The sequence below is a fragment of the Talpa occidentalis genome, unplaced genomic scaffold (genome assembly GCF_014898055.3).
Source record: "Talpa occidentalis isolate TD23 unplaced genomic scaffold, MPIMG_talOcc4v2.1 talOcc4.11, whole genome shotgun sequence".
Lineage (NCBI taxonomy): Eukaryota > Metazoa > Chordata > Mammalia > Eulipotyphla > Talpidae > Talpa > Talpa occidentalis.
In genome coordinates, this window is record NW_023601104.1 from 64,489,493 (window position 1) to 64,500,530 (window position 11,038).

The following is an 11,038-nucleotide window of genomic DNA, read 5'->3' on the forward strand; positions in this document are numbered from 1 at the left end:
CAGACCTATTTCTTATTCTAAAGTCCTAAGGAAATTGACACCTTCTTACCATCAAGCCTCAGTGCTTTGGAAAGAGCTGCAAGACATATACCTGAGTCATTAGGTGAGACTCAGCAAGGATGGCCAGTTTCTACCAGGGAAAGTCTCTGGGCCCCCCAGTTGCAGCACCACTTTATTGTGAATGGATAGCTCCTCCCTTCCAGAGTGTTCTTGACCTTGCTAGAGCACTGGGCTCTCTTTACTTGTAGGGATTCTGCAAAGGCACATTTAAAAATTTCCAACCTGGACCCTGGGCATCTTGGAATGGGAGGGGTGTAAATACTGGAATGGAGAGGGGAAGAACTGCTTGAGTCCAGAGAGATCATCCAAGCTGTAGACACCAGCTTGCTTGCGTTGGGCAACAGCAGAGAATTCAGTTTCCTTTTTGCCTAAATCAGGACTCAACAATGACTGCCTGGTGTACCACAGCAGGGGGCCCAGGATAAATGTGATGAGCCCACAGCAGGAATTGGCCTGGTCGTTTAAATGGACCTGGGGGGGTTTAGTGAGAGCTCCGCCCATCAAGCCGCACGTGACCAGGGGCTTCTAGCCTGAGATGGAAGCTGTTATCCACCCAGCTGGTCTCCTGTCTTGTCTGTGTGGGGAGATGCCACAGATCTGTTTTTATCAAATACGCAATTAAAAAGTCACACTATTAGGAAACTCTGGAGTGTGAACATATGGGCTTCTCCCAAGACTTAGAATTTTTCTGAGCCACTCTGAGAGTGGTGGGGGTCCTGGCTCCCCAGCGTGTCAGAGGGGGCAGAGCTGGAGGATAAAATGCAAGCATGCCAACTTTCAACCCAAAAGAGCAGCCACTGGGATTCGGAGATTCTGGAGTGGAGAGCCCCATATTTCTCAGCCCCCTTGTTGGAACACACAGTCCCAGGCTTGGAAATGGCATTTTGCTGTGGGTTGGCAAGAAATCCTGCAGCTGAAACACTTCTCTCCAAATGTCGAGCATCTTTATTTATCCAAATCTCTCCACAGTGTTTGTTTAAAGGGGAGTGCTAGAGAGTAAACTAAATTTTACAATGAGCATATGGATGGCTATAATTGCTGAGGATTTTTTTTCATATTTGCTTACTTGCTATATATAAAATTGTGTTTCTATTTTATAGATTTCACACCCTGAAGGCTGCTAATTTTTGCATGCATATGATTTTCACATGAATGGATGGAAATACTAAAATATTCTTCCCTCTGGATTATCTTAATTGCCCTGACCCTACACTGATAGCAACTAGTGGGTGGAGGTGGAGGGAGACCCTCCCACCCACTATGGCCCCAGCTTCTCTGAAAGTTCCATCAGCCTCTGTCCACTCATGAATTGGCACAATTGCCCTTCAGACCCTTCGATGCTGAAACTTAGGTCAGAAAAAAACCCTATCTGCTTCTCAGTGCTTTTCATACTGATTTCATACGGATTTTGCCAACCTTCTCTTTGAGAATTTTAAATAACAGAAATGACATCTGCCTCTGAATTTGCTGGAAATGCAGAACACAGATTGCAAAGGAGATCTAAATGTATAGCTCATCAAGGAAAACAAATACTTTGGTTTAGGCGTTGGCTTCTACTTCCTAACCCACCAAGCCACCAACCTCTAGTGCTCCCTGGTGCCCCCTGGTGGAGATTCGAAGGGGAAAGGAAATGGCCTGAAGTTGGGTGCACAGGATCCTTTCTCTACTCTACATGAAGAGTGAAGGCCCAGAGAACACCTTCCCAGAGCCACACATGAAGCATGGCCATGCTGAGGCTTCCCAGGCACTTGCAACATACCCCACTGCTGACACCCCCTTTGCTTCTCCCCAGTGGAGCTCACAATTCTTAGCTGTCAGAGTTTCCTTCTACTCCTCACTCCATCTTTTTCATTCCTCAGCAGACATGTATGAGGTGTGCATATGTCGAGGCTGGGTGTTAGGGAGATTTCAGTGAAACATTAATGCCTCATTGCTTACTGCAAGGTGCTTCCAGGCTAGTCAAGGACGTTCTGCAGGATGAGGGGTGGGGAGATGTGACAATGAGGGCTCAGCAGCACAGAGGAGGCTTCCTCCTACTCAGAGGGGGACCAGAGCCTGGGGAGACAGGCAGGGAAAGTCCAGATGGTGGAAGGGGCTCCGGGGTAGAATGTGCACAGCACTGTTTAGGCCGTGGGAACCCATCCCCCTGCTACCCACAAGAAGACACCTCAGCCCTTGTAAGTGTTTGGATGGAGGGTACTGACAGGCACCTGTGGTCACTGCAGCCTGCAGGAGACCACTGGCTCTAAAGTCGCATTCATGTGGGTTTGTGTCCCAGCTCTAAGTTGGCCAGTTAACCTTGACAAGTTACTTAGTGTCTCTGAGCCTCACTTGAGAATTGGGCAGCTGGCACAGTCTTGGGCTCATAGAAGCGTGGTTTGCCTAACGAAGCAGAAACACACCAAGCCCTGTGCTAGGCACTGGGAGCAGGGCCAGATCCTGCTCCAGTGAGGAAAACATTCAACCAGGGGGATGGGGAGCAGCAAATAAATTTGGAATATGTCGGATGCTGGTTATATGACAACTATGAAGGAAAATAAAAGGAGGTGTGGGGGAGATTCTATTTACATATAGTCAGCAGTGTTCTTTCTAAGGAGTTTGCAGAGCTTGATATAAAGGCAGGGAGAGAGTGAGCCCTGGACATGTCCAGGGACCAGCATCCTTGGCAGAGGAAACAGCAGTGCAAAGGCCATGGGGTAGAAAAGGGTCTAGAATGGAGTGAAGGAAGGGGACGGCTGTCTGAGGGCCGACAAGGGGCCAGATGGTGTGGGGCCTTTCAGGTCAGGGCAAGGGCTTGGCTTTTGCTCTGATGGGAAGTCTCTGGAGGGTTCTGAGCAGAGGATGACAGACCTTAACAATGACCAGCTCCTTTAGTCACCAATTTCTCCCAGACAGTCATTTCACAGCAAATTATTCTTTTTTTTTTCCTACTTTATTGCAATTAGTCTTTTTCCCCGTCCCTTATTTAGGTTTTCTAGATTCCTGCTATGAGTGAGACCATCCAGTACTTTTTCTTTCTGGCTTATTTCACTGAGCATGATCCCTTCCAGCGCCATCCATGTTGCTGCAAATTGCATGTGTTTATCTTTTTTGAATGCTGAGTAATATTCCGTGGTGTATATGTACCACATCTTCTTGATCCAGTCATCTATTTTTGGGTATTTGGGTTGTTTCCATGGCTTAGCTATTGTAAATAGTGCTGCTACAAACATAGGGGTACAGGTGCCCTTTTGAGTTAGTTTCTGTATCCTTTGGGTAAATACCAAGGAATGGAGTTGCTGGATCATATGGAAGCTCTATGTTTAGTAGGTCCAGAAATCTCCACACAGCTCTCCATAATGGTTGGAACAGTTTGCACTCCCACCAACAGTGCAGGAGAGTTCCTTTTTCTCCACACCCTCGCCAGCATTTGTTGTTGCTAGTTTTTTTAATATGTGCCATTCTCACTGGTGTAAGATGGTATCTCATGGTAGTTTTGATTTGCATTTCCCTGATTACAAGTGATGTTGAACATTTTTTCATAGGCCTGTTGGCCATTTTCACAGCAAATTATTCTGAATGTCTCATAGACCTCGGAGGTGGGGTAACCCCTGATATCTCCCAGGAGGAGGGATACCTGAGCCTCACCCTGATAGAGTCAGGTAGCACCATGCATTCTTGCTCCTTGTAGAGGCCGTGTCACCAACATAACCCTATGTCCCCTGCAGAATTCCAGCTTCCCGTGACTGAACCTGACATCAACAACAGGCTGGAGTCTTTGTGCCTCAGTATGACCGAGCACGCCCTGGGAGGTGAGTCCCTCCACCCTGCATGCCCTGCGTACCTGGGGAAAGTAGCAGCCCTCTGTGGGGGGTGGGAAGGACATGAGGCGGGGTTAGCCAGGGGACAAGGAAGAGTGCTCTCGAGGTGCAGTTGGGCCTTCATCGAGCTATGACACCGTGAATGGCCCAAAGCGCCCTGTCCTCCTCCTCTCTGGGAGGTGAGTCAAGGACCTGCAGCCCAAGTGTCCCTCTGCTCCTGCCCAGTGCACACTGGAGTCCCCCCACAGCAGCTGTCCCAGGCCGAAGCCGGAAGCCGGAGGAGTCAGGAACACAAGACGTGGCTTTTAGTGGAACATCCCTCCCCACCCCCTGCAGCACTGGATTTTCTCCTTCTCGGCACTAGATCCCCCAGTCTGGTCCAAGCATATCCCAACTTGCTCTAAAAATAGAATTTTTGAAACAGAAATCCCTGCTTGTTTTTATATCTCCCTGTTCCAAATGGCTTCCACGCCTTGTGGAGCCCCGAGCAGTCTGAGGTGTCCTTTGCAATGTGACAGGGACATGTCTAGTCGGCCGCACCTGTGGAGTGTAGGCTTGCACCCCGTGAGGAGCTCCCCAAAGCTGCTGGGTCGTCCCGCCATCTGTTTGGTCTGAAGCCATGCGTGGTTACAGCAGCCCTCCCAGTACCAGACATCTTGCACCGGCCTGGACTCAACGCCAACCCTGGGGATGTTTGGCAAGCAGGGGAGAGATGTCTGCCCCTTCCTGCCAACCTCCAGAGAGGCTGTGTGTCACAGAGATCCACAGAGACCTTCTGTGACCCTTCCGGAGAGCCCTCCCTCTCCAGTCAGTCGCGCTCAGACACCCAGGAGATGGGCCACAGGCCGAGAGCCAGAATCCGTGCTCTCTGGCAGCAGCGGTGGGGAGGGAGGCTGCCATCAGCCATGGCTCCAGAGGGCTCAGTCCTTTTTGAACAGGGATTTTTAGATTTTTAGTCTCTGCAAACACAATCTTATCCTGAAACTGAATGAGACAAACAAGTTGTCTGCATGGAGCAGAGTAGACTGTGAGCACCTGACCTTGTTCATGTGAGGCTCTCCACAGCCCAGAGGAAGCCTCAGTACCAGGAGGGTGTGGGCTGCAGGCCACCCAGGACTGCACCTAACACAGTGGGAGTGCACAACTCCTCCTGGAACCTTGCTGGGGTTCCAAGGAACCCCATTTGCAAACCCTGTTCTCTCCCTTGGCCATTCAGATCCTAGAAGCTTTGTAGCCTCAAGTGTCCATCCACGTACCTCCATCGATGCATGCAATTGTATATACAGAATGTAGTACAGCTGTAGCATTGACTATCGCTTGGCCTTAGATGAGTGAAGTGCTGACACCTGCTGCAGCACGGAGGAACCTTGCCAGCACTACGCTAAGTGAAAGAAGCTGATCACAAAAGTATGATTCCATCAACATGAAATGCTCAGAACAGACAAATCTGTAGCCAGAGAGTAGATTAGTGGTTGCTAAGCCATTAGAGAGAGAGGTAGGTATGGAGTGACTGGAAATGGATACCAGATTTCTTTTGGGGGTGATAAAAAATATTCTAAAATTAGACAGTGATGATGGTTGTAAAACTCCTAACAAATTTTTTTTTTAAAAATCACTGAATTGTGTGCTTAAAAGGGCGGCATTTGTGTTAGGTGAATTATATCTGTGTTTTTTTTAAAGTGGTAGAAACAGGGCTTTCTTGGGGTCAGAGTTAGGACAGCAGCTGGTGATCAAGTCCCTAGATCTGGCCCCTGCCAGGGCTCTGACACCAGAGGGAGCCCCCAAACCCCTGTTCTCAGGCCAGGCTCAGCCCAATAGCCACTGACTGGGTGGCGGAGGCTTGCTGCCTTTGAAGAGTCAGCAAGGAAAACTGACCTCCCCCAGGGCTTGCTACAGCTAAGATAATTGGCATATTGGAAGCTCTTATCAAACTGCTAAATACAAACATTATCATCATTAGTGGCCAGAATGCTGAATGCTTTTTATTAAAGGAAGGTTTTCAGTGCAAAGACTTCATTTTTTCGCTCATTCTTCTATTTTTACAGAAATTCTCTACAAACTGGTGATTTTTGCTAATATTTTCATCTTGTTAATCTCCTAAGCCTTTTCATTGCTCTCTTTTTTCTCAATAATCCTCTCTGGTGGAAAGCCACGTAAGCAGTTTCCCGGGCAGAGAACGCAAACGAAGTTCATGGTGGGATGGCCCAGTTGGACAGTGGGGTACAGGGACAGCACCTCTCTGCTGGTCAACCCCTTTCAGTTGCCAGAGAAGATGACCTTGCTGGGGACAGAGTGCCAAAGAATTAAGACATTTTACAGGAGGCCAAGTGCTGGGCAGAGGAAATCAGAGTGAAAATACTCTGCTTGTGTCTCAAGAAAGGAGGCCAAGGTATTCTGCTCCCTGCTCTGTCTCTGGTGAGTCCTCTCACCCTCCCGCGTATCTGGCCTGTACCCGGTTCTTGTATAAAAATAAAATAAATAAATCTTTAAAAAAAAAAAAAGGAAAAGAAAGGAGGCCAAGGGCCCGAGAACCTAGGAAGCCACATTCTGGGAACTGGCATGTCGCCACTGGCCTTGGCCCCTTCCTTTTGTGCTGATCTCCTCACTGGCTGGCACTAAGTGAGTCTCTTTGACCTTCCCTTTCCATTTCCTTTCCCCTCCCCAGGCTCCTCTGATAGAACCTATGATGGGGGTTGGTTGCCCCTGGCATCTTGGTTTGTGAGCCTTTATTTAGGTTTTCATCTGACTTGCTGGGCTTGCTCCTGACTTGTGTCCCTGGGTATTCAGGAAGACTCGATGCCAAGTGTGGCCATTATCTTTCTCCTACAGAGGGTTATGGGGATAGAGATACCTACAAAAGTGGGCTCCTCCCAGCAAAATGGACTCCATAGTGAATTATATCAGACAAATGGATGCACAGTTGACTCATATTTGTCATTCACCTGTTCCCCTTGCCGTTCCTCCTCATCTTCCCTTTATACTCCTTGGGACTTATAGCCTACGTCTAGCACACATGAAGACTGTACAAATTAGAAAAAGGCTCTACTTTCTTAAGAGGCTGTTCTGCCATTTATTCAAAATTTGTGATAATAACTATGAAATCTATGATGATTTCATGTGAATGATGACCCCTGAAGTTGTGCAGCCCACAGCTTACACATTGGCAACTCAGGACTTACCTAATGGTCTTTCCCCTGCCTATTCTGTTGCCCTTGGAGGATACAGTGTGAGACTGAAATTCTGAGGGGTTGGGTTAGCTGAGATGTTCGTGTTTCCAGCCCTGAACTTCCACAACTATAAAGGGTTGGTATTAATGAAATGAAAAGGTGGGTGAGTCCAGGCAAGAGATTGCGCTGCTCTTCTAAACATACCCCACACACACACCGTCATGTCCACACAAGTGTACACACATACATGGCTACTGTTCTCCCACAACCAGTTACTACTTCAGAGTCACAACAGGAGGCTCAGGTTGAAACCTGCAGAAAGCAAGGAGAGGCTATCGATTATAAGTTCACATCTGTGGGCCTCTTTGACTGATGATCTGATAACCAGAAATTAATTAGGGAACAATTTGCTTCTCTTTAAAATCTCTCCAAATATTGTATAGAGATTTACACAAACACACACATACACACACACACACAATACAAGTACAACTGGGGAATTCTAAATAAGATGAGTAGATTGTATCAATGTTAGTAATTTGGCAGTAATATTAAACAGTTTTACAAAATGTTCCCTAAGGAAACTAGGCAAAACCAGAAACCCAGGACTATGTCTTTGAGCTGCATGTGAACCTATAGTGATCTCAATAAAAATTTCCATTAAAAAAACATTGCTGGCAAGATGCCAGCTTGGCATCCCCCATGGGGAAGATCAGAGACCCCTGCAGAGCCCTCAGCAATCCTCCCTACCACTTAGGTCCTCCAGCTTCCCCTGAAAGACTCTGCTGCCCCATACACCTAAGTTCTGCCTACTGAGTCTACATGCTCCATCTAGACCAGGTTTGTGACCCTGATGTTTACACTCATGTTTGGAAATCAAGGAAGCTAGGAAGGCATCCCACATCCCTGCCTGGCCTTCATTTAGTGTTGTCTGAAAAAGAGTCATTCCTGCCTCTATGAGAATTAATCCATTCCTTCTCAGCTCTACCATGGTCCATTGTAGGGGACCTCCTGCCACCAGCTTTGCCCAAGACACCATCCTTAAATCAGATCTATTTACTCTACTGCGTATAATTCCCCAGTTGGCACCCTCCAGCTCCTGTTCATAATATACAAGACCATATGTTTGATTCTGGGTGTAAGCCCCCTCTGCTGTCTGTCTCACTCATGGCCTCTGATCTCTGAATTGCATGTCCCCCAATTCTCTAACTCAGTTTCACTAACTCCATAATGTTGACAAGGCATTTCCTGAGTGCCCATGATTCTTGAGACAAAGAATGTGAATTACTCTGGGTCAGATGCACCCCCTGGTCTGCTCAGCTGTGGCCAGGGTCACAGTCACAGTCATGTTGTCCCTAGTCTTTCAGTTAAGACTCAGGGTGAGATGGAAATGCTCCCAAGAAAGGGATGTGAGCAAGATGGTTCCACCAGCATGTCTGTTACAGTTCCTGTCTGGCTCTTTGGCCACATCTCCTGCCACTCCTCTGTTACAACATCATAAACCTCTGGCCTGCCCTTGGCCCCACCATTCACTGTGCATCATGCCTGTACATAAGCTGCACGCCTTCCCCTCCACCATCCTTTCCTTCCTCACCCTGCCTTCTCCTACCAGCAGCATCTAAAAAAGTCAATTTCTATCTCTGTGAAACTGTCCTTGACTTCCAAGGACGACTGAAACCTTCCATCCTCCATGTTCCTGCTTTGTACATAGTGCATTAGAGCAACTATCACTAGTATATTGTGGGTTTACATGTCCGTGCGCTGACCAGGATGTGAGTACCCAGTGGGTGAGAAGTAGGTCTTCTATCCTGGTATCTAGGCTTAGTTTGATTTGTGGCAAAAATAGCTGTTTCTCAAATGTTGAGTCGGGTATGTGAACAAATGAATGAATAAATGAATTTCTCTCTTATCTGTCCTCAGAGACGGAGAGACCCATCATGCCCGAAGTTGACTTGGTGGGCATGAACGGGCTGTTTCTGCTCATGCACTGTGTACTTATGTCTCCCACAGACGGGGTTGACCGGACCTCCACAATTTAGAAGCTGAAGATGAGAGTGACCGCGCTGGCCGTGAAATCGACTGCTGCGGGTCCAGTGTCAGCCATCTTCAGGGTTGCACAGAATCCTCCAAGATACTTTGCAGCCTTTTTTTCCCTGGTCCCTCTCCCATTTTGATTTTGTGAGAGCGTAGGTCGTCCTTGTAAACATATCAGTAGACCTGGGATTGGTTATTTTGTCATTTGTTTCTGTCATTGGGATGGCTTGGTGTGTGGGTTGGGAAGGGGTTTCTAGGGAAAGTGGGACTAGGGGCTGGGTGGGAGGTGAAGGGAATGTCAGTGGCTTTCTGGATGGAAGGGGCGGGGGTGGCAGGAGGGAAGAGCACCACCATGAAAAAGATAAGAGAGACACAGGAGGGAAGCAGAAGCCGCAGCCCTGGGAGCCCTCTCCAAAAGCCTGCCCTCACAGCCAGGCCCCAGGAAAGGCATGGATACGAGCGACCAAAGCAAGATGGCGCCTCGCCCTTCCAGTCTCCCTGATTGGATTCCCCTGAGGCCCCTGCCTGAAATCCAGCCAAGGGGAAGGCCATGAGTCATGGCGACTGGGGCAAGAAGGGAGAAATTCCCTCCAACAAAATTTCAGATAAACTTTGATTTGTGTATTGTTTACATAACAATTTTAAAGGGTACATAATGTGTAAAGGGTTTGGGTAGAACTTCTCTTCATACTATGGTTTTTGTAAAGGATTTATTGATATGGATTCATTTTTTCCCTCTATTTTTATAACGGCAGCAGAATTGTCTTTTTAAATGACTGTCAAGTTCTGCTTTTCAGAAGGTGGTCGTGGTCACGTAGGCCTGGGTGACAGCCTGTCACCCAGAAGTGGGAGGGACGTGTAGGCTGATGAAAGCTCGAGGCTGAGGCAGGAAGGCACCGTGAGGATGACTTGACGTCCGGTGATGGATTTGCTCGCAGGTCCCTGATGGATTGTAAACAAATCCTGCAGTCCCTTTCTGTGCTGGATTTGCTTCTCACCCAAAGACCTCCCCTCCTCCCCACCCAGCCACGGGTTTTCAACCTATTGATCTCACCCTTACTCCTTGTTCAGGTGAGGTGGGTACAGGTTCCACTGGAGGAGAAGAGGCCAGGACTGACGTTTCCCCCTTGGAAGAGGCTTTCACGCACAGATAATAAGCTCCAGATGCTGTTTACAGAAGGGTTGTTCGCAAGAATATGAGCCTGAGGCTGTGTCTCCTTTGCGAGCTCGAGCTCGCTGCTGAGGAAGAGGAGAGCTGGATCCAGCCACGCTGTTTAAACAGCCAGCAAGTAACAGAGCCTCAGGGAGACCTGGTGCCTGGAAGGCCTGGCTCCACTGTCCATCTTTCTCAAATGAAAGATGCGAGAGAGGTCCCCCTAGTGACGAAAGCCAAAGTTCTGTCCACATGGTATGAGCCAGGGAGTTGCTGTATTGTTGGCTGATTTAACCATCCACATAGAAGGGAGCTAAAACCACTCATTACATGGTGAGATTAACAAGCTGTGCTACCAAATAATAGCTCCATTTCTTAAGGGCAAGAAAGACTGTGTCTCAGAATTTGGTGCAGTGGAGGATATTAGAGGAAATCAAAGAGGAGTTGTGCTCTGCACTGGAAAATTGGGTTGTGTAAATGATGGTATGAATGCTCAGCCAGAGGCGAAAAGGAGGAGATGGTATAAGGCCTGTTTATTAAATGGATGGTCTGGTGCCATTTCTTTTAACAAAATCAAAGTCAAAATTGAAGAGATCAGACCGTGAAAATGACTGTACTTGCTTACAGTTATTTTTTTTTTTTAAAAAAAAAAAGGTCTTAATAAAATCCATCAACTTTAATTTATTTTTAAAATTAAAAATGTGCACCTAACACAGCCTTGGATATTGTAACCAGGCTTCTTAAGTCTCTGAAATCTAAATAGATTGGAACATCTTAACCATAGAGAACCTTTAGCAAGCAAGGAAGGCTTGAACCACAGTATC

At 47.6% G+C, this 11,038-nt stretch overlaps 1 protein-coding gene across 5 annotated transcripts in view; it reads left to right on the forward strand.

Annotated features, from left to right (window-relative positions):
- Positions 1–9,248, forward strand: part of SAMD4A (sterile alpha motif domain containing 4A) — a 204,355-nt gene extending 195,107 nt beyond the window's left edge. For all 5 annotated transcript variants that reach the window (XM_054690487.1, XM_054690493.1, XM_037503373.2 and 2 more), the window contains 2 exons: positions 3,768–3,851; positions 9,038–9,248. In XM_054690487.1, coding sequence (XP_054546462.1) covers positions 3,768–3,851; positions 9,038–9,066 — 113 coding nt within the window. In that variant the 3' untranslated portion in view covers positions 9,067–9,248. The remainder of the gene's footprint in view (positions 1–3,767; positions 3,852–9,037) is intronic.
- Positions 9,249–11,038: the final 1,790 nt, after the last annotated feature.